This window comes from Eulemur rufifrons, chromosome 7 (assembly GCF_041146395.1).
Source record: "Eulemur rufifrons isolate Redbay chromosome 7, OSU_ERuf_1, whole genome shotgun sequence".
In the NCBI taxonomy this organism is placed as follows: Eukaryota; Metazoa; Chordata; class Mammalia; order Primates; family Lemuridae; genus Eulemur; species Eulemur rufifrons.
In genome coordinates, this window is record NC_090989.1 from 55,618,623 (window position 1) to 55,646,245 (window position 27,623).

The 27,623-nt window shown below is 38.1% G+C and overlaps 1 protein-coding gene across 2 annotated transcripts in view; it reads left to right on the top strand.

Annotated features, from left to right (window-relative positions):
• Positions 1-2,886: 2,886 nt before the first annotated feature.
• Positions 2,887-27,623, top strand: part of CD96 (CD96 molecule) — a 91,152-nt gene continuing 66,415 nt past the window's right edge. The window contains exons 1-4 of one of the 2 annotated variants that reach the window (XM_069472586.1): positions 2,887-3,000; positions 4,945-5,295; positions 16,333-16,457; positions 25,412-25,619. In XM_069472586.1, the coding sequence (XP_069328687.1) occupies positions 2,940-3,000; positions 4,945-5,295; positions 16,333-16,457; positions 25,412-25,619 (745 nt within the window). In that variant the 5' untranslated portion in view covers positions 2,887-2,939. The remainder of the gene's footprint in view (positions 3,001-4,944; positions 5,296-16,332; positions 16,458-25,411; positions 25,620-27,623) is intronic. The other variant, XM_069472587.1, reaches the window with a different exon arrangement.

Consider the following 27,623-nt stretch of genomic DNA (forward strand, 5'->3'; position numbering starts at 1 on the left):
AAACCGTAGGCATCATGTTTTCTAAGCATTTTGGACAACATGTACAAAAGTATAACACTCCACATTTTTATTTTGTTATGTAAGTAGTCAAAAAATAAAATCCAAGACAAGTAATATTTGAGTTAACCACTATGAAAACCACAAAAGTAAGTTTACCTTTTTGCTCACCTTCCTATTTCTGAAAATGTCCTTTTCTCATTGAGTATAAGTGTTTGTAGAGCATTTAAAAAGTTTGTCCAAAACATACAATCATGGCTTGCCTCTAGCAGAAATAATGTGTGTTCCTGCTTCTCTTGTAAACAATTGAATTTGCCTCTGAAGTTCAAGATTTCTTTTGTGTGTGAAACCCTGCTTCTGTTTTCTCTCTATATGCAGCAGACTATAATCTAAGGCAGAAGAAACGCTGTGCAACTGGGATTTGGTGAGTAGGGAGGATAATAGAAGAGATTGACATGACTTTCATAGAAGAGTTATTTTTAAGTATACAGAATACCTATCCCTGTGCTGAAAGGGCCTTTAGAAAATATTACCGGGATTGAAAAGTGGTGGGGGCAATTCCCAGCACCCGATAGAGCCGTGCCGGTCTGTGGGGTGTTGCTGCCACCTGCTGCATGCAGACAGCCATAGAGAGGCTGTTGTCTGGGTCTTGCAGCTGCAGGACACCAGATGCGTAGTCGTTCAATTAACAGTCTGTGAGCATCTGAATTTTTTCTTCTCTCAGAGCATGGGTGAATCCCAAAGGAAAATTTGTCAAATCTGATAGCTTCACACCACAGAAGTTTCTAGATATAAGAACCATGGACCAGGCCCTGAATAATACCCAGAGAGGGCAGATTTGCTGAGTGGCCACTGAACAGATGGCTCAGGTAGTCCAACCCCAGTGAAAGGCAAGGGTTCTATTAAAGTGACTCTATAGCTCTGGAAAATAAATGACAATTTTCCTTTTTCTGAGTTGAAGATTTTTTTTTAAGAATTGCTTCACTTTAGTGCAATAAGAGATAAGAGACCTCTAAATACTCCCAAAGGGGTGTTGTTCTTAGAGGATTAAATAAATTTAGATTTTTATTGGTTTCTACTTGGGTAAATTCCTCCTTAATATGAAAGATGGAGTGAAATAATGGAATCCCTTCTCCAGCCTTGTAATGTGTCCCAATTTAATAGCGATACCAACTTGCAGATCAAGATGTTCACAGTACCTCTCCTGGCCTGTTTTTGCTGTTACGCTCCAGCACTTTGCCTCACTAGAATTTCCAGGGACAAAGGGAAGAGGTGAAGGTATCCAGAAAAGTTATGTCTTTTCCTGCCCTCTATCAAGGACTTTGAGTCCCCAGCCCTCTCTGAAAATCACTGTCAGCACCACCTGACCCAACATCTCCAGTGATCTGAAACTTGTGGGGAGGTGGGAGGGGGTGAGCATAAAGGTTTGAGAAGCCCTGAATGAGAAAATAAGGAACTCCATCTTCTGGCCCTTGCAGGAAACATCGTTTGCTGAAGAGTAATGAGTAAGTATGACAACTGTCATGGCAAGTATGTGCAGTGGTGGTGCAGCGTGCAGCCTGGACATCTTGGAGGACAATAGCCTTTGTTTCATCACGTGCAAATTTCTCTTCTCCCATCTAAATTCTAATCTCCTGAATGGCAAGGGTGATTCCCTATGTTTTGGCACCCTCCATATTCCCCACAAGTTCTTGCAAAGGAGAGATCAGTGCATACATTATGACAACCTGGCCAAAGTGATCTCCACCTGACCTCAATAGAATTACCACTCAGGAACATAATTCAGACTTTTCATTTGTCTCCAGTCTTGCTCGATGGTGCCTATATTGTAATAATGAGATTAGGGTCACAAAATATTTTAGCAATCATTCATATGGTTGTATGGAGACACATGTATGTATTCATTGTTATTCTTTGTTCCGTAAGCTTATACTATAGTATTCTGCCTAATGCTTGTTTTCTTAGGGTGAAGACAGACTATTTTATCCCAAGCTGGAAAACCAATACAATTTTCTCAGGGAATCATAGCAGGGAAGAGTCATGTCCTTCCATGAATAATTAGACATTTTTATCAAGGGATTACGTCCCTGAAACCCACTTGCAGTTCTCTGTAACTTTTAACGGGGCAGATTTAACAGGCCTGGTAGGTCATTGAGGTGGGAAATTCTCTGCCTTCAGAATCTGATTGTTACTGCCTTGCTCGACATAGTTTTTGGTAGGCACAGATAAGCTTCTGCTGTCAATGGAAAAGGCCTCCAGCCAGCATGGTGAGAAACTTCCCTGTCTGACCGCTAGCCTATCCCAGACAAGGGGTAGAAAAGGAGCTCTCACTACTTCTACCCCTAGGAAATAGTATTTCCCTGAAAGAAGAGAGACAATAAAATTCAGTTTGGTAGCTGACCCTACTCCCTGTTACTTTTCAGATTTTATTAAAATTAAATATGTTAATTCTTTGTTCTTTCACCCTAGAGCAATTCTGGAAAGAAAACATATCTTAAGATTGAACAGAAAAACTATTATGAAAGACACCAAGCTCACGTTCGTTAAATGACTTTGTGCTCTTGAAAAGAAATGGATAAAAAGCACATTGTGAGCTGCTCTGCATGATTTCCTGTGTTCGGATTTTAGAAGCAGCTTGACTGACACAGAAATCCTGAACAAGAGAATCCTTAGATACTGAAAAGTCTTTTAAAGAAGGTGATACACAAGGTTTCAAAGAACAATTTCAACATTGTTCTGTTGAAGGTTATACTTAGCCCTGAACCACATTACTTTCCTGTCTACGTTTCATTTCCTGGGGGCTTGCCAAGCGATAAACAGACCCAGGCGTGTGGTAGATTTGGGGTTTTTTAGCACGAAGAAGGTAGCTGGAGTTTGCTTTAAGACTTTAATCGACTTCTGTGATCATTATGGAAATGACGGTGTAAGGTCTTCAAGAGACAATGGAGAAAAAATGGACATACTGTGCTGTTTATTCCATCATCCAGATACATTTTGTCAGGGGTAAGACTTCCAGTTGTCCTTTCTTGTCAGACGGGCCGCCGTAGGGGCACAGGGAGCCTCTGTTCGTTTAAAATGCCTTGTGACTGCTGCTGAAGTAGATCACCAAAGGGCGAATCGTTACTAAGGTTTTAGGTTATGTATTTAAGTGGCAGCTATCGGAGAGATGTTAGAGTCTAGAAATGATTACTAACGAACACTAAAAACAAGAAGAGAATGGTGGTTTGTGCCACTGCTCTGAGGCATTTTCACCCATTTCCTTCCTAACAAGATCTCTGGAGTAATTGGGAAATTGTGTTTCTTGGAAATGAAATGCTCTCCAAATGGTAGTCAGAACAACTCCGGAAAAACTAAAAAGAATCACAAAGCATCAATGCTCAGAGATCCTTGCTCAACTTTTTTTTTTTTCTCTCTCCAGTATCCTTTTTCTTTTGGCTATAACAAGCATTTCTCCTCCAAATACTAAGGTCTTTGGGAGTTAATCACATGTTGAATTTTAATAAGGCATGTGTAGGTACAGACCTGGAAAGCAAAGTGGAGTCCTTGTGACAGTGGGAACAAGATCCCAAAGGGTCTATTTAAAAATAGAAAGAAGAAAGATTAGTCCTGCATTCCATAGTATGAGAGTATTATAGTGAGCCTGTGTGTCTTAAGAATTAACTGTGCTTTTCAGGTATAGTTACAAAAATTTTAAGGAGAATTTCTAAATCAAAGGCGACTTTGAATATAATGCTGTAGATAGTATCAGAGCCATATTATCAGACAAAGAATAGCTCGCAGGAAGTTACATTAAACTGTAGTAACCTCTGCCTACCCAAACTTTTGCATCCATAAAAATATAATAATTCCCATTTGTCAAGTACTTTGGAGAGCCTTGTTTCTTCTCAGTTGCGTGTCATCTTTTTATCTTTTCCCTATGTGAGCTTCAGTGGTACTTGTCACAGCAATATATCATTTCTGTAACAGTATTCCATGTTAATTCTGAAGCTCAGACCAACGCTATTGAAGGCATGTCAAAGGCTCAATGCTTAACATATTTTAAATGCCCTGTACCACTTGGTCAGATTGCTGATGGGAGAAACAATCTTCTTTTTTTATATCTAGCATTTCAGAGCATTCAGTAGAGATGATACTGAGTGGAACCTCTACCTGAGGTTTTTTTCTTCCCTCTTCTCCTCAGAAGATCTAACTACTTGGAAATGAAATTCCTTTCAATTCTCATATATTGACTGTCAAATTTCTTACTCTAGTCAATCAGACTGAATTTGGAAGGCAGTTTGGAGGTTATGAAAGTTGTAGAAAGATCATAGGCTCTGGGCAACTGAATTCATGTTCTTTTACTTGAGATGTGACTTTGAGCAAACCACTTCATCTCTCTGTGCCTCAGTTTCCCCCTTTATAAATAGGGTTAACAACATCACTTACAGTCCATGAGGAGGATTAAACAAGATAGTGTGTATAAAAGCCTCTTGTAAACATGCATTTTTAAAAGAAACTGCTATGTACATATTAGTTAGTTTTGCAGTTTTAGAAAGCTTCACTTGTGTGTTACATGTAGCTGTTAATTTATAACTCAAAAATGCCAATTATATTAAATGTAAGAATAATTGTCATACTAAGTTTGCTAGTATGCTTCAATTTCTAAATAGGCTAAATTTTATTCACAGGTAATCAAAGACCTTAAATTATTTTTTGGAAAGACCAACAAAGAAATAAATATTCAGAAGTCAATAATTTCCTCTAGTTTCCCTAAGTAAATGCCTCCTCATATATATTGAGTCTTATGCTTCTCCATCTGAATTGTATATAAGCTTTCTTCTATTCCTAAAGAGGCTGGGGAGAAATTTCCTCAGTTGCTTCCTCACCTCACTGAAGTGACCAGAGTTGCTAATTTAGAGTCACTCCAGGTGATTATGCAAACTGATGGCTCATGTTTTTCTTTTTCAGGAGTATGGAAATTCAATGCAGAAGAAGACATTTATGCCCTACCTGGCTCTGATGTCAATCTGACCTGCCGAACACAGAAGATAGGCTTCTTGGTGCAGGTGCAATGGTCCAAGGTCACCGATAAGGTAGACCTGATTGCCCTTTATCATCCCCAACACGGCTTCTACTGTACCCGTGCGCGTCCCTGTGAGTCACTGGTGGCTTTCACAGAAACTCGCAGGAATGTGTCAAAATGGACTCTGCGCTTGAGAAACATTTCTTCCTCACTCAGTGGAAAGTATGAGTGTAGCTTTACTCTGTATCCGGAGGGCATTCAGACCAAAATCTACAATCTCCTCATTCAGACACACGGTAAGCGTACCTGGTAGAGGGAAGGAAGCGCATGCTTTCACCCAGCTCTCATTCAGTCAGCAAATATGCATTATGAAACAGCTGTGTGCTAGGCATGGTGCTACTAATCATACAAAAGTTCACCAGAAAGAGGTATTGTCTGGTAAGGGAGACAGAAATTGATCAAATAATTCCACAAATAAATGTAAAATCACGACAGTAATAATGACTACAACAGCCTGTGAAAGAGTATATAAAAGAGACCACAGAAATTGTCTAAAGAGTGAATAGACATTAACACAATTTAGGAGGTGGCGTTGGGGTGAGGTGCAGTTATCAATGATCCAAAGAGAGGAGACAGCTTGCATGAAGGGCTTTGTAGTATTTGAGGAAATTAGAAAATGCCAGTGGGACTACAGTGCAGACATTAGGGATGAGGCAGGTAATGACTTGTCAGCCATGGTCAAGGTTTCTATTTTCATCTCAAAGCCACGGGAAGACACTGAAGCATGTCTAACAAAAGAATGGCATGCATTTATAGCCTGATCATATTTGTGTTGTAAAACAGTCATACTAGCTTTTGTACGAAAACAGGGTGAAGGTGGACAAGAAGGAGAAGGTAGAGACAAGTTAGGAGAGCATCCCAATAGTTCCGAGGAGACAGAGTGGTAGTTTGGGTAGATAAAGAATGAAAATGACACAGTTTATGTATTGGGCATAAAACAGATATGACTTGATCATAGAGCATATATAGGATAAGGGCAGTATACATGAAGGAGACAGAAAAACTGAAGGTAACATCTGGGCATCTGGCATGCACACCTGAGTGCTGGTTCCATACACTGAGATGGAAGGCAAAGGAAGATTTGTGGGTGAATTCATGGAAGTTGCTTTGGATATACTGTATTTAGTTTAGGGCAGGTAAGGGGGACAAGGAGGCTGATAGACAAGTAGTGTTCATGCCATACATACTTCAGAGGCCTGCATTTGGAGGCAGGAATTCTAAGTTTAAGTTCTAGCTCCTTTCTGGTTAGAAATCAATTTGACTTGGGGCCTGTCACGTAAATTCTCTGAGCCCATTTGGAAAATGATGATAATAACATGTGCCCTAAATTACCTTGTCCTAATGTAAATGATTTCCATTTCTGCTAATGGAAAAGAATGAAAATGAAAGCCAACAAATGCAAAATGTACTGGAAATAGACTGTTTTTAATGGAGGGGCAAAGAGGCCTGGTAATATAAGAAAAAACAACAAAAATTAACTCTTGAAGGCCTTGCTAAAGGAGGCACAGAACTACCCCAGAACAAGCAACAGGTATGGATTTATTACCTCCTCTCCATTTCCTATATCTTACCTGCTCTAAAACTATGATATTGGAACCACTCACCTGTGGGCCAAGATCCCATCAACTACTACCTTACAATGTTCTATTCTCTTGCTATTTTCCAGGAGAAAAGAAAAAACCCAAAAACTTCTGTTCAATTGAGGATGGAGTAGAGTGGGTTTGAAGTAAAAAGATATATTTAATAGAAAACCCATATAGAACAATGTTTAGCTCACATACTTCGGAATCAGGTAGCCTGGCTTCGAACATTGGCTCTGTCACTTACTATATATTTCATTGTTGCCAAGTTATTTCAGTCTCTAAGCTTTTGTTTTCTTACATAACAAATATGAATAATTATAGTACTTCCTTCATGAGTATTCATATTTTGATGATTAAATGAGATAATCTGTATAAAGTATTAGCATAGTTCCTGCTGAAGGGTAAGAGTTTGGCAAATGTTAACTTTCAATTAAGGGTAGTAATAATTATATACTGAGTGAATTCCACTTCTCAATTCCTATTAAAAATAAGCCCTCCTCCTTCTCTTTATATATTGGCCTAGTTTGGAACCTAGTGGGATATTTGCCATACAGAAGCACAAGTACACATTGACTTTGGCTTCAGACATATATTTTAGCATCTTCTGCCTAAACCAGTAAACCTATACTATTGCCTAGCTGAGGACCTAATGTTTCAATGCCTCCACTGAAAGTGGCAACATGGATTGATATACCCTGGAGGAAACAGAATATATGATGACTCAAAATGAAGACAACAATAGAGAAGAGATAGTATGTTATCCAGAAAGGAGAACGGTGTTGCTTTTAAGAAAAGTGTATTTCTTAAAGGAAAGAAAAGCAAAGGAGCTACGTTTGTAACTGCTAAAACCTGCGAATGACTGGAGAGGAAGAAGCCATGTTGGAGAATTCCCAATCTTCTGATTGTAACGTTGTTGCTATCAGCTGAATCAGAGGAAAAGCAATGGCCTCAGTGCTGGAGAAATGGTTCTGGTATTGTGTATTGGGGTGCAAACGGAATAAAATAGAAAAGAGCAAAACAGAAGGGGGAAAAATCCTTCACCACAGAGTGACCAAAAATGCAAGGCTGGTATGGAGCTAAAGAGAAGGCACTTAACTCAGAGGAGGCGGTTGTCATCAGAGGGCTCTGCCACATGCACCCCTAATGGCAGACCCCCTCGAATCTTTTGATCTCTTGCTTCTCTTCTCACTTGAGCCATTTCCTTCTTATGCCCCTGTGGGATCTTTAAGTTTACATGCCAGTCCGGTAAGCAAAGCACCTCTGAAGTGCAAACATTTATAAAGTACATATACAAATGCAAATTGAAGTAGCGTATAAGAATCTAAATTTGAAAATGCGGAGAGACTAGAGGTGGTTGGGTTAATCAGCTCTTCCTGTTTCCTTTCTCTTGTCATCTGAGTCATTCTCCCTTGTTGGCTCACAATACAGTGTGTGTTTAAATCCTGCCCCCATGTTCCCAGAGGGCCTAGCTGAGAAGGGATTCTGTTCTCTTTGCACAATATTTTGTCCCTGTGTGTGTCTCAGTGCTTCAAGTCTGTGGACGAGACTGGAAATATAATGAGCAGTTTCATGTTTGCTTCTTTTTTGTTGTCAATTGACAGGGTTTCCTCCCAGGTTAGAAGCTTTTGAGTTATTCCAAGAAACGCAGTTCTCTAAGTTAAGCCTTGCATTAATATTATCTAGGTTTCATTAATTTGAGTGCTAATGGATCCCATAATGCTTCAGATTATAAGATTTTGATGCATTTAAAAATTTGTAGTTATTAGGATCAGTTACAAGAGTACAATATGGCTTTAATTTACCAGATTATAACAAAAGTCTTAGGGAACTGTTAATGTTATTACTGGAAAGCAGTAGGAGTAGTGGCAGTGGTCGCAAGAGAAGTACTGGTCATAGAAATAGTATTATAGTAGCAAAATAATCTTGATAATATCGTGTTAATAAGCTCAGTCTAAATCATGTGATTATCTGGTCTAGTTTGTTATTGAAACTGAATGCTGGTGCTCCTCAAATTCCTGTATTTAGTCTTTATCCAACAAATATTTTTTGAGTGCATATAGTGCCGGGCACCAGAGACATAGTGGTGTGTAATACAGACATGACTCTGCCTTCATGAATCATGAAGTCCAATAGGAGGAAGCAAACTTTAATCAAATAAACAAACTAAGGTCAAATTTGAACAGAGAGATGTGTGCTCGTGGTGAGGAAGTAGACAGCATATGAGAGGGTATAATAGGAAAATCAAGAAATATTTCCTGAGCACATTGGTACTTTGAGACAAGAGTCTACCAGCTTCCTCATTTGCCAGCAAAGAAAGGAAGGAAGGAAGGAAGGAAGGAAGGAAGGAAGGAGAGAGAGAGAAGGAAGGGAGGGACGGAGGGAGGGAGGAAGGGAAAAAGGAAAAGGAAAAGGAAAGGTTAGGTTTGGTTCCCTGGGGAAGTGCTGCTTCAGCTGGAGTTAACTAGAAGAAGATGAAGAACGCAGAGCTTTACAAAAGACAGGACATGCCAAGGCTCTGGAGTGAAAGGAAGTTATGGCAACTGTAGGGGATTTTAAAAGGTATTATGGCATAAGTAGAGGCATTGATGGGGAGGCAGTTGAAAATGAGGCTAGAGAGACTGATCAGCCCAGTTAAGTAGTTTTTCCTTTATCCTAAGGGCTGTGGAAACTAATTGAAAGGTGGGTTTTTTGTTACATTTTTTTGGTTTTGTTTGCATTTCAAAAATTCATCTTTGTGGCCCAAATGTAGAGAATGAACTGAAGAAGGGCAGAGAAGATAGTGTAGATTATTAATAGTTAGAAAACAACAGCAGAAATTTAGAAGAAATGCTGATACCATTAAGCAGAGTGGCAATGAGGTAGATGAAGAGGAGTGTTCAGTTTAGAAGATTCACCCCCACAAGATTTAGGGGTGGATTGCATATGTGAAGGGAGGAATAAAAAGCGGTGTCAAGAATGATGCTTTTGTTTCTAGTATACAGAACAACAACAACAAAAAAAGGAGTGAATTACTCATTGTGTTAGGGAACACTGGAAGATGATCAGATTGTGCAGGGATTATTTTGAGTTTGATTTTCTACAAATTGAAATAGGAGTGAAGTTGAGACACTCAGGAAATGTTAGGCAAACAGCTGGATATACAATTCCTAATCTAGGAAACAGGTTTAAACTGAAGATACAAATTGGTGAGTCATCTCAGTGTGGGTGCTAACTAGTGTTCTGGAGGTAAAACAAATCATCTAGGAAGAGAAAATAAAGTGAGAAAAGTCATGTGACACTTCAACAGAGTCCATGGTGTTGGGTGGAGAAAGATAGTCTTTGAGGGGTAGCACAGAGTAACTGAAGAGGCAAGAGTAAAATCAGGGATGAACTGGGTCACAGAAACCTAGAAGATGATATTGCATAAAAGGAATAGCCACCAATTCTGAAGTTTTGGAGAAGATAAAGTAGGTATTGGATTGTATTTTGGGACATGGAAGTTTTGATCACCTAACATGAGCTGTTTTGGTGGCATTATGGAAGGGAAGTCAGACAGGAGGGAGAAGAGGAGTAAGTAGGAAGATAGACAAATGGCCAACAAAGATATGAAAAAATGCTCAACATCACCTATCATTAGGGAAATGCCTACTACATTTTCTTCTAGAATTTTTATGGTTTCATGACTTACATTTAAGTCTTTAATCCATCTTGAATTAATTTTTGTATATGGCAAAAGATAGGGATCCTGTGTCATTCTTCTGCATGTGGCTATCCAATTTTCCCAGTACCATTTATTGAATAGGGCCTCCTTTCCCCAATGTATGCTGTTGTCAGCTTTGTATGAGATCAGTTGGTTGTAGGCAGATAGTTTTATTTCTGGGTTCTCTATTCTGTTCCATTAGTCTATGTCTGCACTTTTATACTAGTACCATGCTGTTTTGGTTACTCTACCCTTGTAGTATAATTTGAAGTCAGGTAATGTGATTCCAGATTTGTTCTTTTTACCTAAGATTGCTTTGTCTATTCTGGCCATTTAAATTTGTAATTTTAGGTTTGTTGTATAAAAAGTGGCCTAAATTTATATTATTATATATCTCAAATACTTTTTTCTGTATTTTCTATTTTTTTTCTTTTCTGTGGCTCAGTTTAGACATTTTCTATCTTCTAATTATCTTCTAATTCATGAATTCTGTCTTTTATGATGTCCAACAAGTTTCTGACGTCATCAAATTCATTCTTAATTTCTGATATTGTTTTTAAATTATTATTTTTGATAGATTTGTAATTTTTGATGAAATAGCCTATGTTTTCATCTACTTCCTCCATCTTTTTCTCTATTTTCCTATTTCTCTATTTTCTCTATTGAAAAAAGTTACTTTTAAATCCTTGATATAGAGCTCCAATGTCAGAAATATTCATGTGTCTGTTTCTAGGTCTATTTTTTTCTTGCAACTTGCTTCAACATAACTCCTCCAAATTTCTTTGTATTATTATTATCAAATATATTGCATATATATTAACAAAATATGTAACATAGAATATATACAATAAATTTCACATATGTATACTATATAAAATAAACCCAATAGTATAGTATTACAACTAATTATTCAAAGAATCTCTTGTTCCTTAAAGAAATTAAGAGAAAACAAAAGATAACTATATATATGTATAGTATTTTATTTATAGTATTTACCCACATATTTACCATTTCCTATACTCTTCATTTAATCCCATGAATTGGAGTTATTATTTGGTTTCATTTCCTTTCAGCCTAAAGGACTTAGTTTAGTATTTTAAATAGGAAAAAATCTGCTTGCAAAGAATTCTCTCAGGTTTTTTTTCCTTTTTATTTTTAAACAATAATTTCATTGGATGTAAAATTCTTGGTGGCCTGTATCTTTCCTCTTTTCCTTTTTCTTTTCTTTTAGTATTTTGAATATGTCTTCTGATCTCCATTATTTCTGATTAGAAGTAATCCATTAATTATATTATTGATGCCCTGCATGAGATAAGTTGTTTTTATTTTTGTTTTGTTTTGATTTTTGTTCATTTCAATTGCTGTTTTCATAATTTTCTCTTTCCCTTTGGATTTCACTAATTTTATTATGATATGCCTGGGTGGATATATCTTTCTATTTATCCTATTGAGGTTTTGTTAAGATTCTTGAATGTGTAGATTAATTTATGGAAAAGTTTTTTGATAATCAAATATGTGAAGTTTTTGGCCATTGTTTCTTCAAATATTTGTTCTGTTCCTTCCTTTTGTGCCTCTCCTTCTATGACTTCTGTTTCATACGTCTTAGTATACTTGATACAGTCCTAAATGGCCCTGAAGTTCTGTTCATTTTTCTTCAATCTTTTTTATCCTTGTTCTTCAGATTAGATAATTTATATTGATCAATATTCAAATACACTGATTCTTCTGTCACCTTAAATTTGCTGTTGAGCATCTCTAGTTATATTTTTATTTTTGTTATTAACTTTTCAACTCTAGAGTACACATTTTGCTCATTTTATACTTTCCTATTTCTCCACTAAGATTCCCTATTTATTGAGTCATTGTCATCATATCTTGTTGTAATCCTTTGGACATACTTATAATACCTGCTTTGAAGTCTGTTAAATCTGTGTCTACTCAGAGTCAATTGTAATCAATTGCCTTCTTCCTAAGTATGGGTCACACTTTCCTGTTTCCTTGATGTCTCATAATTTTATTGAAAACTGGACATTTTTTAATACATGTGTATATATATACACACACATATACACACATATATATGTGTATATATAATGTGTATATATAGTGTGGGTATATATAGTGTGTATATAGTATATATATTATGTATACAGTGTGTGTATATGTATTATATATGTATATGTGGCAACTCTATATTTTGACTTTTTTTCAGTTTGTGTTTTTTTTTTTTTTTTTTAATTTTAGTAACTTACCTGTACTTAAATTGCTAAGTTTGTCTCCTTTGCAGTGTGTGGCCATTGATATCTCTGCTGAGTTTTTAATACTAAGTCTTATTTTTTAATTTGGCTCTCAAGGAGTTGCCCCTGCATTGGCAAAGCCCCCCTTATTAGTCAACAAATGATTTTGGCAAAAGTTGTGTTCAAATTAGGCTTGCATCCTCTGCACATGGATTTGCATGTGGGTTGGGGAGTGCATTCAAAGTTGCAGCCAGTTACCCACACCCCCTTGGAGTGTACTTTATGCGAGGCTCTCTCAGGTCTCCCCCACTAGTGTTTATAGTTTCCCAGTCAGGCCACAGTGAGTGAAGAACTTATCTCAGTCATTCTATGACTCTCTAATTGCCAGGATCTCCGTGTTAAATGTCTATCTGCTCTGCCACTGTATTAGTTCATTTTGTGCTGCTATAACAGAACACCATAGACTGAGTACTTTATAAAGAACAGAAATTTATTTTCTCACAGTTTTGGATGTTGGGAAGTACCAGATCAAAGCACTGACATCTGGTGAGGGCCTGCTTGCTGCACCCTCTGGAAACAAGGAACACCATGTACTCAAATGGCAGAAGGCAGAAGGGCAAAGGGGCAAAAGGGAAACAAACTTGCCCTTTTGTAACAGCATTAATCCCACCCATGAAGGCAATGGCCTCATGTCTTTCTTACCTCCCAAAGGTCCCACCTTCTAATCTAATACTGCCACGACAACAACCAAATTTCAGCATGCATGTTGGAGGGGACAAACATTCAAACCACAGCAGCCACTAATCCCAAATGGAAATACAAACTCAAACAAACTAAGTTTCAGTTTTTGCTATTTGTTTCCGACCAAGTTTGTCCTTGTTGGATGAAAAAGTGAAGAGTTTTCACCCCTAGACTTAAGTCTGCCCCTTGTTGGGGGTTGGGGGGAAACCTGCTGGTTTTTGTAGCCAGCTCCATTCTGCTAGAACTACATTTCTCAACGACCAAGGTAGTGAAGGGAATGGATGGTGCCATAGGCAAAAAGGCTGAAGACTCCTTCTGTTTTTTTTTTTTTTTTTGACATTTCATATTTATTTTTTTTTATTTCAGCTTATTATGGGGGTACAAAAGTTCAGGTTATGTATATTGCCTATGCCCCCCATGCCCCCCGAGTCTGAGCTTCAAGCGTGTCCATTCCCCAGACAGTGCACATCACACTCATCATGTAGGTATACACCCATCCCCTCCCCCCACCCCCTACCTCTGTCCGATACCCAATTGGTGTTATTCCCAAATGTGCACTTAGGTGGTGATCAGGGAAACCGATTTGCTGGTGAGTACATGTGGTGCTTATTTTTCCATTCTTGGAATACTTCACTTAATGGGTTCCAACTCTCTCCAGGAGAACAAAAGAGATTCTATATCACCGTTATTTCTTATAGCTGAGTAATAGTCCATGGTATACATATACCACATTTTACTAATCCACTCGTGTATTGATGGGCATTTGGGTTGTTTCCACATCTTTGCAATTGTGAATTGTGCTGCTATAAACATTCGGGTGCAAGTATCTTTGTCATAGAATGTCTTTTGTTCTTTCGGGTAGATGCCTAATAATGGGATTCCTGGATCGAATGGTAGGTTTACTTGAATCTGTTTAAGGTAGCTCCATATTGCTTTCCACAGGGGTTCCACTAGTTTGCAGTCCCACCAGCAGTGTATGAGTGTTCCTGTCTCTCTGCATCCACGCCAACATGTGCTGTTTTGGGACTTTTTGTACTGAAGTAATATTTGAAAGCAGCAATGACGAGAAAGAAAGGCAATGATCCCATCTCCTGAGCTTGAGGAATTAAGGGCACAAGAAAATAAGCAATCACTATTTGAGAATGACGCACGGAAGATGTGCCCTAATTGTCAGATCTGGTTTTAATTAGATAAAGGAGAAGGAAAGAATTATCAGTAAAGAGAATAGCTGATATTGATGAGAGATTGAAATACAACAAAGACGTAAAGTCTAGATATAATATTTTTAAACTGAGAAATATTCCATTTTTAAAATATATATATATATACTGTTGGTAGCTATGAGAATGTTCATACTCAATGATCAATTAATTACACTTCTGAAAATTTATCTTAAGTAGCTGAATGGTCAGAAGAAAGCCATTAGCATAAGGATGATCCTTGCTATATATTGTGTAATAGATTAAAATAAATTAAAAACCCAAGGTGAAAGAGCATAATGATGCAATAATTGGAAATGACTAAACAAATGATGATGTGTATGAATAACAGAATAACATAAAGCCTTCAAAAATTTCAACCACAAATAGTTCAAGTGTCATGCAAAACATTTTAAAGTAACAATATACATAACATTCATTGGTAAATAGGACTGCAAAGTATAAGAAAACATAGATGCTACACAAACAAGATTTGAATAGATACAGAAAAAAAGAATATAAGATTGTTAGGATACTAGGATGATATGGTTGTTTTCATATATAAATTATCCTTTGATGTTAATATAGTTTAGTTGTAAATGTGTATGTCTGTGTATACAACTTTCCCAAAAAGAGGGACTATAAAACAGATATTTATCTCATATCACCTTTAAAATGAAAATAATTCATTAAGAATGATTCCTCAGAGTTTCCTTCTATATTTTTCTGTGTCATTTGTTATTTGGAGGAATGTTTAAAAACTCTAAAAAGACCATTAGATATAAAGATCAGTGTTTGCCAGGGGTTAGTGGGGAGGGAGGGATAACTAGGCGGAGAACAGAGGATTTTGAGGGCAGTGAAGCTATTCTGTACGATACCACAATGGTGGGTACATATCATTACACGTTTGTCCAAACCCACAGAATGTACAAGACTAAGGGTCAACACGAGTGTAAACTATGAACTTTGGGTTATGACGAGGTGTCAATGTAGGTTCATCGATTGTAACAAATGTTCCACTGTAGTGTGGGATGTTGACAGTGGGGAGGCTGTGAGTGGGTAAGGACAGGGTATATACTGGGAATTCTCTGTAGTTTCTGCACAGCTGTGCTGTGAACCTAAAACTCCTCTGAAAAATAAAGTCTATTAAAATAGTACTTTCAAAATGACAAAGGCCAGGTTATAAAGTTTTATATTCTATCTGATCAAGCAAATGTAACCTAAATGTAACTAAAGCACCAATCTGGGGCTAAAGCAGAGAAGCACGCCAAATGCTGAGTTGGATTGTGTTAGGGTAGATTCCCTGTAATTTTTCAATGCTAAGCAACTCTCTGTGCTTCTCAGTGGCTCAGCTTAGCCATTTATGCAATGAGGACTATCAGAAGGTTTTGTCTCTTGCTTCATAGGTTACCCGGAGGATAGATGAATCTCTGTACTAAAACTATTCTTGCTGAGCACAGTGACTCATACCAGAAATCCTAGCACTCTGGGAAGCTGTAAGGCAGGAGGATCTCTTGAGCTCAGGAGTTCGAGACCAGCCTGAGCAAGAGTGAGACCCCCCGTCTCTACTAAACATATAAAAATTAGTTGGGCATGGTGGTGCCCTGTAGCCCCAGATACTCGGGAGGCTGAAGCAGGAGAATCGCTTGAGCCCAGGAGTTTGAGGTTGCTGTGAGCTAGTCTGATGCCATGGCACTCTTCTCAGGGCAATGGAGTGAGACTCTGTCCCCGGCCAAAAAAAAAAAAAGAATAAAACTGTTCTTGTCTCTTCTATAAAAAGCAGTTTATAAACCAATCAAAGATCCATGTATTTTCTACCTTATGTTTGTTACAGATACACAGGATGAATGGAGAAGCAACCATACAATAGAAATAGAAATAAATCAGACTCTGGAAATACCATGCTTTCAAAATATCTCCTCAGAAATTTCATCTGAGTTCACCTTTGCATGGTTGGTGGTAAGTGTTGCCTTTTTCAGTGAATAACTGCAATGATATTTAAATATTAATGAAGCAAAATGAATAACAAGTAATAATAAGGAAGGAAGCATACTTGATGAGAGGCAGGCATTATGCCAGTGGTTGGGGGAGGGATAGGAAAGGAAGGAAAAGACACTCTCAGATTCCTTCCAACCGGGCAAGGCTCCGGGTCTATGAATGCAGTGGGTTAATTTAAAAATTAGCTCCTAATGATTAATTTCTATTTCTGTCTATAAACCAAACCATGATTGCAGAAAGAACAAAGTATGAAGGTGCCCTGGAGAGGAGCCACATCCAACAGAAGTCCCTACTCATAAATATTTGTTTTAGAAAAAACACATGCAGAGATATGTTTGGGGTTTTTTTCCACAGAACTCTTATTACTGCATCCTGGGAAATATCCAACATTGCTTTAGATCAAGGAACACAAACTCTAATGCTTCTAAAATATAAGCAGAAAATGTGCAGGAAATCAGGACTTGTGTAAGAAACAGTCACTACTCAGCTCTATTAATGCCAGAGGGGGCTGGATGCCCATAATTGCCTTGCCTTCAAACTTGCAAAAAAAAAAAAAAAAAAAAGCAGAAATCTTTATCTTTGAGAAATTTTCCAATTTTAAAAATAGTGTGTAGGGTAAAAATAAGTACTGGTCTATTATTTTGATGGAATAAATTACTAGGGCACTCTAAAATGTAACACTAATATTTTTAAATTATCAATTTAAAAAATTCCACTGAGTATTCACTTTGGTAGTTATGGTTAGTAAACTATTTAGTTGCTTACCATGTCCTGTGTGATGACTAAATTCTCCCACTATTTTTCTTTACTTGAAATATTGCAGACTTCATCTATTTAGATCTATAATTTAATTTTGCCTGCCCCTTAATGTGAATGCATCATTTACTTGCTCTGTCTGCCTTTGTTATTTTATCATTAGTCTGCAACACTATTCTGCCCTACTGTGTCATTTTATTTTTAAAATCTAAATCTAATCTTAAAAACTAAAATCCTAGTGATTTAATATATCTTTCAAATGGGAGTTATCACAATTTTTTCTCATCATAAGCAAACAAAATCAACATGAGCATAATAAGAAATGTGAAAGAATTGTGTGCAACCAAATGGCAGCCAGTTAACCAACACATATAGTAAAATCTAAAACTGTTAAAACAAATGGTAACAAGAGACTAACACAATTATAAATATAACCATAAAATGATTTCAAGAGTCACATAACAGGGTACTTATTTAGGTCATCCAGAATATGATTACTGCATATTAATTTTCAGGTTGGCATCAAAATGCAAAACACAGGATTTTAAAATTCTTACAAAACTCATAGATCCCTACGAATGTAACAGCTGACACAGTTTGGAAAATATGATTCATATGACTGTTTATTCACATTCCAAATTACCTAGGTTTTTGTGGGCTGTTCTAGAAACTAGACCCCACACATAAAAAGATTTTTCTGGGAGTGTGACAAATCCAAAATAATAACTGTCTTCCATGAAGACCTTAAAAGACAATCTATTGATAATTTTTCACTCTCTAGATATTTTGGGGGTAGTCAGTAATATGAAAAGAAAAATATATTCTAAAACAAATTTCCTGAATTGTTCTGAAATCTACAATGACTCTTCGTCATCTGTCACAAAACGTATTTTTCCTGTTATAGGATTTGGTTTCCAAAGAGAAAAGCTTCCTTGGCATCATGCCTATCATTAGTATAAGTCAATTGTTCTTAACAAACACCATGCAATGCAGTTCTTAGAAAAAGATTAACAAGCGAAGGTGATCTCAGAAGGGCAGAAACATACTATACTAAACATTACAGTAATGAAAATGCATTATGTCTTATGTTATAAATATTTTTCACCAATAGGGCAAAAAGTCCCTATCGTAATTATCACAAATTCACTATCAATGGGAATTGGCTTAATAAAGCTTTGCTGTAGAGATTTTGGCTGTCTGGTAAATTAATCTGTAGTGTTCTTATCTCATGGGTGTGCAATCTGTTTTTCCAAGCAAATGTAAAGCCTTCAGTCAGTCTGTGCCTTTCATGTGACATTTGAGCTTCTCCAGGGCAAAAAGGCTGACCATTCACTTCGGAATTCTCTGGTATCAAGTATAGAGCCTGGAACATAGGCACTCATAAATAATAAGTGATCTAGTGAATTTGTTTCTGTGTGTCCCCTTTCCCCACTGTTTTATTCATTGTCCTCATGTTAAATTGATGGACACTAAATTCATGCTGTTTGATTGATTAATGAGTGTCAGCTCATTAAGGATCGAAGACCAGATAACTGATAAGGCATCCTTTATCAAGTAGTTTCCTTCAAAGACACCAAGAAGGCTATATAGGCATTATCTTTGGGTCCTGCTGGGACATTTAAGATAAATGAGAGCAGGAGGGAGGGCACGTAAGATCACACAGTGAGAGGATGAGTGCTAAACATCTACTAAAACATCAAGCCACGCAAACACTTTAAAGAATGCATCATGATATAGACAACTTGAGGAATCTTTTTGAAAGAAACCTCTCTTCAAAAGGAACCTCGTGTTGGCAAATGCGCTGATTAAATTCCAACTGCGCATTCCCTTTTTAAATGTCAAAATCTATTTGCTCCTCTGATTTATATCCAGCCCCACACTGTTGATGGCAGTGGGATTCGGCAAGTCTGATGTGAAACCCTCTAGTGTCTTTTCTGCAGAGGATATAAATATTTTCTCCTATCCATGTTTTCTGTCTTTAATCTCTTATTAAACTAATAATAATAATCATAATTATAAGCCAATTGTCCTTACCAACGTGGTATAATGTAGCTTTTAGAAAGAGGTTAAAAAGTGAAGATGATGAAGATGAGCTCAGAAGGGCAGAAATCTGTATACCAAGCTTGGTAGCTCCAGGAAGCTGCAAGGCTGTTTGCCCCTAGTGCTTCAGGAAAGCCTGGAAACAATTTTACAAACGGAAATTATCAAGGTCACTGGGAAAAAAAAATCATGTCTTCCTGTATGTGAAGTTTTATCAAATCTAATTAATTCAGTTAGGATCCTCATGGGAAAGGTTATTATTGAGATTCTCAGTCTCATAAAATAAACCCATTTGCTATACGTACCTGATCCCATGCTAAGGCTGTGTTAAATGTGTTAGTGGGACAGAGACTTCGTGTTTGAGGAAGTTACGTTTCCGGATTGTGACTACACAAAGGTAGACCAGCATCAGGTGCAAGTAGACAGTGAATCTAACATTGTTCTAGAATGAGGGGGAACTAAATAAACAAAAGATTAACCTTTTAATAGAAACTAAGAATCTATGTAAACTGTGAGGTAATATATAAGAAATCATAGACTATGAATGTTTAGATTAGATGCAGTTAATAGATAAGGGGAAAAGTGATATTTTTCCCATTTTATGCAGTAGGACACAAGCATACTGTCATCACGGAAATTCCACAGGCTTATTCTGGAAGCTTCTAAATACATTGTAATATTCTGTTTTCATACCAAACTATCTTCTTGATTTCCCACAGTATAAATTTCAATTCAATCCAATAAATATAGGTGAATCTGCTTTGAGTGCTAAGTCCTGCAGGGTTACATATTTCCTATGATGACATACACCTTTAGTAAAATGTAAAAAATGGCAGCATGGTGGGAAAACAGTTTGATTCTGACTAGATGGACCTGAGAAAGCTTCCTAGAAAAAGTTATGTTTGAGCTGGATAATTAAAGAACAGTTGGCTGGCAAAAGACAGACATATACTATATTAAGACCCTGGGACCTGTGAGTACAAGTTGGTAGTGAGATGGGAAATATTTATCCCCAAAGTCAAATAAAGAAATCCACATTTTTTCTCTTTAAAATCATGAAGAGAAGGACAAGAGTATTTCAAATTCAGACCGTTCAATATTACTAACAAAGGCACATAACTAAATTCTAGATGCTTATGTTTCTTAAAATTTTTATCTACAAATGTATCCTCAATATGTTCTTCCTTAATATTTGTGCTATTTTATAATTAAATGGTGAAATGGGACTATAAACTGTGTTGGCTTCCATACTTATGGGATACCTCGATATTCAGAAAACAAAACTGTAACCTCTTACCTGATGGCAGCTGATCCTAATTATCTTTAATCAAAGATAAAGTGCTAGCCAAACTGCAAAGTGTTGACAACCAAGAGCAATCATTAGAAAAATATTGTTCTGGTACTCTAGAAAATGGACGTGAGGAGCTTTGCAAACAGCCTGCTCTGACAGCACTGACTGGATGGAGAATAAATGGGGGAAATGTGAACACAGGAAACAGTTTGGAGATGAAGAAGCAATCGATACAGTTAACAGCCGCTATCGAATGAGCTCTGTACCACTCAGCACCTGCCACATGCTGTGGTCAACGCAGCCAGCTCTGGCATGGAGCTGGCTGCAAGGAGCTCAGACCAGCACAGAGATGAAATAGCATCATTAAATCAAATGGGTTGAGCATCCCAAATCTGAAAATCCAAAATTTGAAATGCTCTAAAATCTGAAACTTTTTGAGCACCAGCGTGCTCATTGGAGCATTTCAGATTTTGGCTTTTCAGACTTGGGATGCTCAACCAGTAAGTATAATGCAAATATTCCAAAATAAAAAAAAAAACCAAAATCTGAAACACTTCTTGTCCTATGGATAAGGGATACTCAACCTGTAGTACCAAGATGCCTCTTCTAGATTAAAAATTCTGAGTCTAGTACAAAAACAAAAAAGCCCCAACAAATTATTTTAGGATTTGTCAAGTCTTTAAAGGGCATATAATAGCAGTTTTTCATGATTTTATGTGATCCCACTCAGCCCTCATCATACTAATTATTTTATCACACTCCTGTATATAATGTAATTATACATTTCTTTTTTTAAATGGGCCTGGGTTTTGTATTTCTTTTTCTTATAAATTTATTCTTTTCCTCAAGTAGCCTGTAAGCAGAAAAGGCAAGGACAGTGCCTTAGAGTCATTAACAACATGACTGTTGGAGGGAAATTGTTGCTCTCAAGTCCTGGGTCTACCACTAGCCGTGTGACCTCAGGGCTAGGGTTAGGGTGAGTTGAGTCAGGCTTTCAAATTTGAGAGCAAAATTTAAAGCAGCACAAAATATCAGTAATCAAGATAAATATTTTCATACAATATTTTTAAAAATCAAAAGCAAGGAAAAATTCATGATGAACACAATATCAAAATTTTAAATAAAGGCAGGCTATTGTTTGTGTTGAGACCTTGATATATTTATATTGTTCAGGAAGCAGTATTTTCCAGTCAGCCTGCAGTTCCTGGGCTTCATGGCCATCATGTCCCCCAAGGGTAGTATATGAGTTGACAGTGGCAGGAGAACAGATTGCACAATTCATGGCTTTATGACTGTCTTAGTCCATTTTGTGCTGCTATATGTAACAGAATACCTGAGACTGGATAAGTTATAGAGAACAGACATTTACTCTCTCAAAGTTCCAGAGGCTGGGAAGTCCAAAATCAAGGCACCAGCAGGTTAGAGCCTGGTCTCTCTGCTTCTAAGATGGCACCTTGAATGCTGCATCCTCCAGAGAGGGAGAACATTTTTTTCTCATACAGCAGAAGAGTAGAAGGGAGAGCCCAGTTCCACAAGCCCTTTTTATAGTGGCATTAATCCATTTATGAGGGCAGAGCCCTCTTAACCTAAACACCTCCCATTAGGTCCCACTTCCCAATACTCTTGCATTGGGGATTAAGTTTCAGCATGAGTTTTGGAGGGGACAAAAACATTCAAACTGTAGCAATGATTCTCCGTAATTTCTCAATTTAGCCAGGCACATAGTGAATGCTTATGAAATAGCAGCTTGATCAAAGGTGAGACTGGAGGATAGTGAGCTTGTATTAGTGAACATCTATTAAGCACAAGGACTAGAACAGGTATGTCATATATGTTAGCTAGTTAAATCTACATTCTTCCAAGAATGTAGATTTAAGTGTCTACCAAGGTGTGAATCCATGAAGTTTTAGAAATGTTTTTTAACATTTTAAAGAATGGATAATTTTTTCTTTGAATAACAGAAAAAGAAAAGAAAAACAGGTAGAAAGAAAGGCTCTGTATAAGAACCCCTACCAGTCTGTTTCCTGCAGACCAGGTTACCTAAGATCACTACTGTCAGGTAGCAGTTGAGGTATGCTCCACAACATCTATCACCAAAGGTGGATTAATATACCATAAAAGGATCTTTTCAATCAGCAAATCACCCACAACCCTGAAATCTACAATATATGTAAAGGCTTCTGGCTTTCTGACATTTCTTTTAAATATTTCATTCCAGATACTCCAGAAAGTTTTTTTAAACTTTTTATGGTTGTCTTTGATTAGTACATGTTGTCTTTGAGGCTTACTTGTCCCTGGTTCTGGGCATTCTCGCTGTTTGATGCTGTGACTTAATACCTTCTTGCTTTGTGTGACCTTTGAGCAAGTTATTTAACCTCAATTTATTCCAGATAGTTGTAAGGAGTAAATAAGGTAAGACTTGAAAGAACTTTGCAGAGTGCCTAGAACATAGTAGGTGCTAAATAAATTTAAGCTGTGACTACTAAGAATACAAAATGTTAATAGTGGTCACAGCATAATATTAGTATGATTCCTCGCTCTCCCGGCCCTAGGTGTCTCATTGTTTCCCTGTGCTAGTTTTTCCCCCTCTCCTCCCATTTGCTCCATGAAGACAGCCACTCACATGCAGGTTCTTGCCATGGCCCTTTATAAATGGGGGCTCTAGAGTCTTTCAGGATCTCCTTATCTTGTAGGTTACAAGGCACTCTTTGCAACTGAATCTCATCTTTCCCAGTGAAGGAACAAATTTCTCCCTCTGCAAAAATTCAACTGCCCAGAACAACAAATCTTTTGATAAATTGGTTTGTTGTTGTTGTTGTTGTTGTTTGTTTGTTTTGTTTTTGCATCTTTTCTCTATCAATTAAACCACCTTGGCCAGTCACACACCCTGCTACATAATAAAGAAAAATTTGGTTTTTCTCGCCAGTCTCTAAACTCAGCATGTGACTGCCCTTATTGCAAAAACAAAGTGACAGAAATTTTTCTACTGTCCCTTGGTATATTAAATGACCAAGAAGCATTTTAAACTCCAAAATCCTCACAAAAACAGTCCCCATGCGTAAGGCGAGAGGCTGTCAAATATACCTTATTGTGCCAAAGGACCTGCAGGGGGCGCCCGCTTCCTTATTTATTGACCTCTAGACCAGCTGCTGAGGGACAAGCCTTCCACTGTCTTCTGCTGTCACCACCCACTACTTAGGGCTCCTCTGGGGACCCTGGAGGAGTATTGCATTTTGCGATACAATCTTTCTCCCTGAGATTTTCCGGTATTCATCTTCATTAGGAAGACAGCAGCACAGACGCTTAGGTCCTTCTTTAAGAAGGCATAAAGGAATGTACATTGCTTCAGGGTAAGACTTTAGCAGGGTGTGATTTGTTGTAGGTTACAATACTATCTGCATGTAAACCGGACACAAATCCTAGCCAGATTCTGCTGAGGAATTGTGTCTTACATGAGGATTTCTACTAAGTATATTCTGGAATTATCTATATAATTAAACTATTTAAGAAGTTCGCCTTCGTGTTTCCGCTGTTTCTGTCCATACTTGAATTCACTCACTCACCTAGCTTCCATTTCTTCCACCCTGAATCTGCCTAATTTTTAAAACTAGAGATTCCAAGTCACAGATCTTTACTTTCATTATTTTATGACTTTCCCCCTGTTAAATGTATTCCTGTTCACCCTTCTCCATTTTAGTTCCCTCTATTTCCTCTGACACCTGTGCATGATGATTCATCTGTTGTTTCAAATTAGGCCAGTGGTTCTCGGCCCTGGCTCCCCTGAGAACCTCTTTTAAAAAGCCCCATCCTGGGCCTTAGCCCAGGTCAATTGAATTAGAATATCTGGAGAAGGAGCTCGTGCATCATAGTGTTTGCAAAGCAGCTCAATTTAGAATATTGGGTTACACTAATAGGGTCTCCTCTACCCTCGTGCCCCTTAAGAATCCCCTCCTCACTGCACCTTAGTGAGCACATCCACCAACACTGACCAACACTGTGGCACCCCAGGGAGTTGTCCAAGGAAGTTATGGGTTGGAAAGGATAATGGGGGCTTTTCATCACAGACGCAAGAAAGGATATGGAATAGAGGAACCAAGTGTTTCAAATAAGCTCTATCTCCAAAATTCAGATTCGTATTTGCAGCCTACTCTTCACAATCCCCCTTGAAGCTAGCACAAACACCAAAATAAGGACACAGGACTAGGAGCGCCACTAGGCTGAGGTAAGGAGGTAAGGAGGTGCCCAGGGCACAAAATTTAAGGAAGTACCCACTCTCAGGTGCTGACTCTTCACTTGCAAGACCCCGAGAATGAGTGCCTCCTTAAATTTTGTGCCCTGTGCGCCTCTTTACGTGATCCTACTCCAGGCTCTAAGAGGAACTGAAATGAAACCTTTTCTAAAGGGATCTGGGATGGCTGTAATCATCCAGTCCAGGTGAAGATTTGATAAACACAACTAAAACAGTCTCCTCAGTGCATCTTAGCAGTAAGATGTCAGGACTTCCTAAATGAGAATTAGGATCTGCTGTGAGCCCTCATTTCACTCCTCAAATCCTACCCCAGATATGCAGCTTTGGGAGGATTATGAAAGGTAAGATCTAGTCAGAGAAGCAGCAAACTTCCATTTGTGTTAAAAGAGGGTGACAATAGTTTTTAATTTAAAGTCAAGTGTAATGATACTTTCTCTAGCAATATGCTAAAATATCTCTTAATTTCAATTCTTCATTCTTCCTATTTTATAAAAAATAAAAGAATTAATGCTTGTGAAATATCTAATCCAGAATCTGCCAGTTGAGTGCTCAGTAACTGGTAACAATGTTTCTCACCAGGAGAATAACGGAACTCAGGAAACACTTATCACCCAAGATCATCGCATCAGCAATTCCACATTGTTCAAAGACAGAGTCACGCTAGGTGCAGACTACAGACTCCACCTCTCTCCAGTCCAAATCCTCGATGATGGACAGACGTTCTCTTGCCACATCAGAGTCAGGCCTGGCAAAATCTTGAAGAGCTCTACCAGGGTCAAGGTTTTTGGTGAGGATTTTTGTTCTGTGGACTCTCTGCCATCCTCCTGTCAGTTTATTCTGCCTTGTTATCCCCTCGAGAGGAAGCACTGCTTTCCTGGAAACCAGCCACGCAAGGGTAGCAATTCCGGAGTTCTGTTTGCCTTGATATTTAGCATTCTGGTTGGGGTTGGGGACTAGGGTAGAATGACACTAAAGAATGATGATTCAGTTACTAGAATAAAATCACAGAGAAAGCCATAATTTTCTGTATTCATCCATTTGCTGTTGCTTATAACAGAATACCTGAAACTGGGTAATTTGTGAAGAAAAGGAATTTATTTCTTACAGTTATAGAGGCTGAGAAGTCCAAGGTCAAGGGCCCACATCTGGTGAGAGCCTTCTTGTTGGTGGGATTTTTCTGAAAAGTGCCAGGGGTTCTGAGCGTCCCAACATCCTAGCTCGGGTCTCTCTTCTTCTTACAAAGCTTCCAGTTCCCCTCCCATGATCACTCATTAATACTTGGACCCATTAATCCATGAATGGATTAATCCCTCCAGTCACCTCTGAAAGTCCCCACCTCTCAATAATGCCACCTTGGGGATTACATTTTAGCGTGGATTTGGGAGGGAACATTCGAACCATAGCAAATGGGTCCATTTCCTGGTGATCACTGTCTTATTTACAACTTTAATGTTGCCTAAGAATGCTGGAAATCTCCTTAATTATAACTGCCAAAGTCTAATTGCTTAGTTGCCTAATTGTCTTAGTTGCTTGCTGGAGCAAGGTGGAATAAGGCCAGTGAGAAAAGGAAGGTGATAAACACAGCTCCAGAGATACTCTGCAGAAGCATCTTCCCCTCCCCATCCTACCAAGGCCAGCTGGGGTGAGAGACCCTCCACGTCCTTCCCTTCCTGCAAACGAGCCTGCAGGGACGGCCCTCTGACCCTGTGTTCTCAGGGGTGTGGAGCTGAGCTGCGAAATCCACTGTGGCCCCATTCAAAATGCAGAGACTCTGCAGGATACAAATATCGGGGGAAAATATGAAAATTCTATTTTGCCTGATGGTGCAAGAAAATAATAAAGAGAAGCCCCCCTGGCTTTGGATGTTTTTCCATTTTTGTGACAAAGACCTGTGTTTTTGTTTAGAAAGTCAATTTTAAAGGAAGGTAAGGAGAAAAGCAGTGATGTGGATGGACAATTAATTGTTTTTGAAAATGAGATAAACAAAGAGAAAATAACTGCAGGAAACCTAAGGGCATGGGCTGCTAAATTGTTCCTCAGTTCTCCGAATAACAGAGAAGGCAAAAAATCTTTGTTTTTATTTAGAATCTTATTGCATTGTTATTGGAGGTCATGCAATTTAGTATTCTGAAGAAAACGCAAAGTTGTTTGCAAAGATGAGGGTGGCTCCAGCCAAGATTTATCTGGTTTGAAGTCTCATGCTTATAGCCTTCTCCTTTTCTCTCTCTGGCTCTTACCCTTCCTCCCTCCCCCTCTCCTCCTCTTCCCTTCCCTCTCCCTCCCTCCCTCCCTCTCTTTCTCTCCAGCCATCAGGAGTGGCCTAGGTAATAATCACCCCTGCTGTCCAGGTTCTTTACGGAGCTTAAACAATGTCCTGTGAAGAGTTGGAAACACACTGCTCATCTCTTTTATTGCTATCACCATTTGTTTACTTACCAGGGTGTGACTGTCTTAGCACAAACATGAAACTGCCTCAGCTCATCTATTGGCAAACCAGTGAAGGCAGCTATCCTGGGTGTGGAAAGAAATATCAATTTTAAGTTAGGCAAGCTGTGTCCCCATTTGATCAAGATTTTTTTGTGCCATAACTTGATCTAATTGCCTTGTCAATATTTATATTGTGTCCTGCATCTCTTTGCTGCATTAGACTATCTTCGTCTTGGTCTTCAATGTTTTCCACTCTTTTATATCTCACTCATGTCACCCTATCTGGCTCTACATTTGTCTGTCTCTATATTTCTCTTTCTTCTTTGAACTCCTTCCAGTGGATGCTTAAAAATATGAGGCTCTC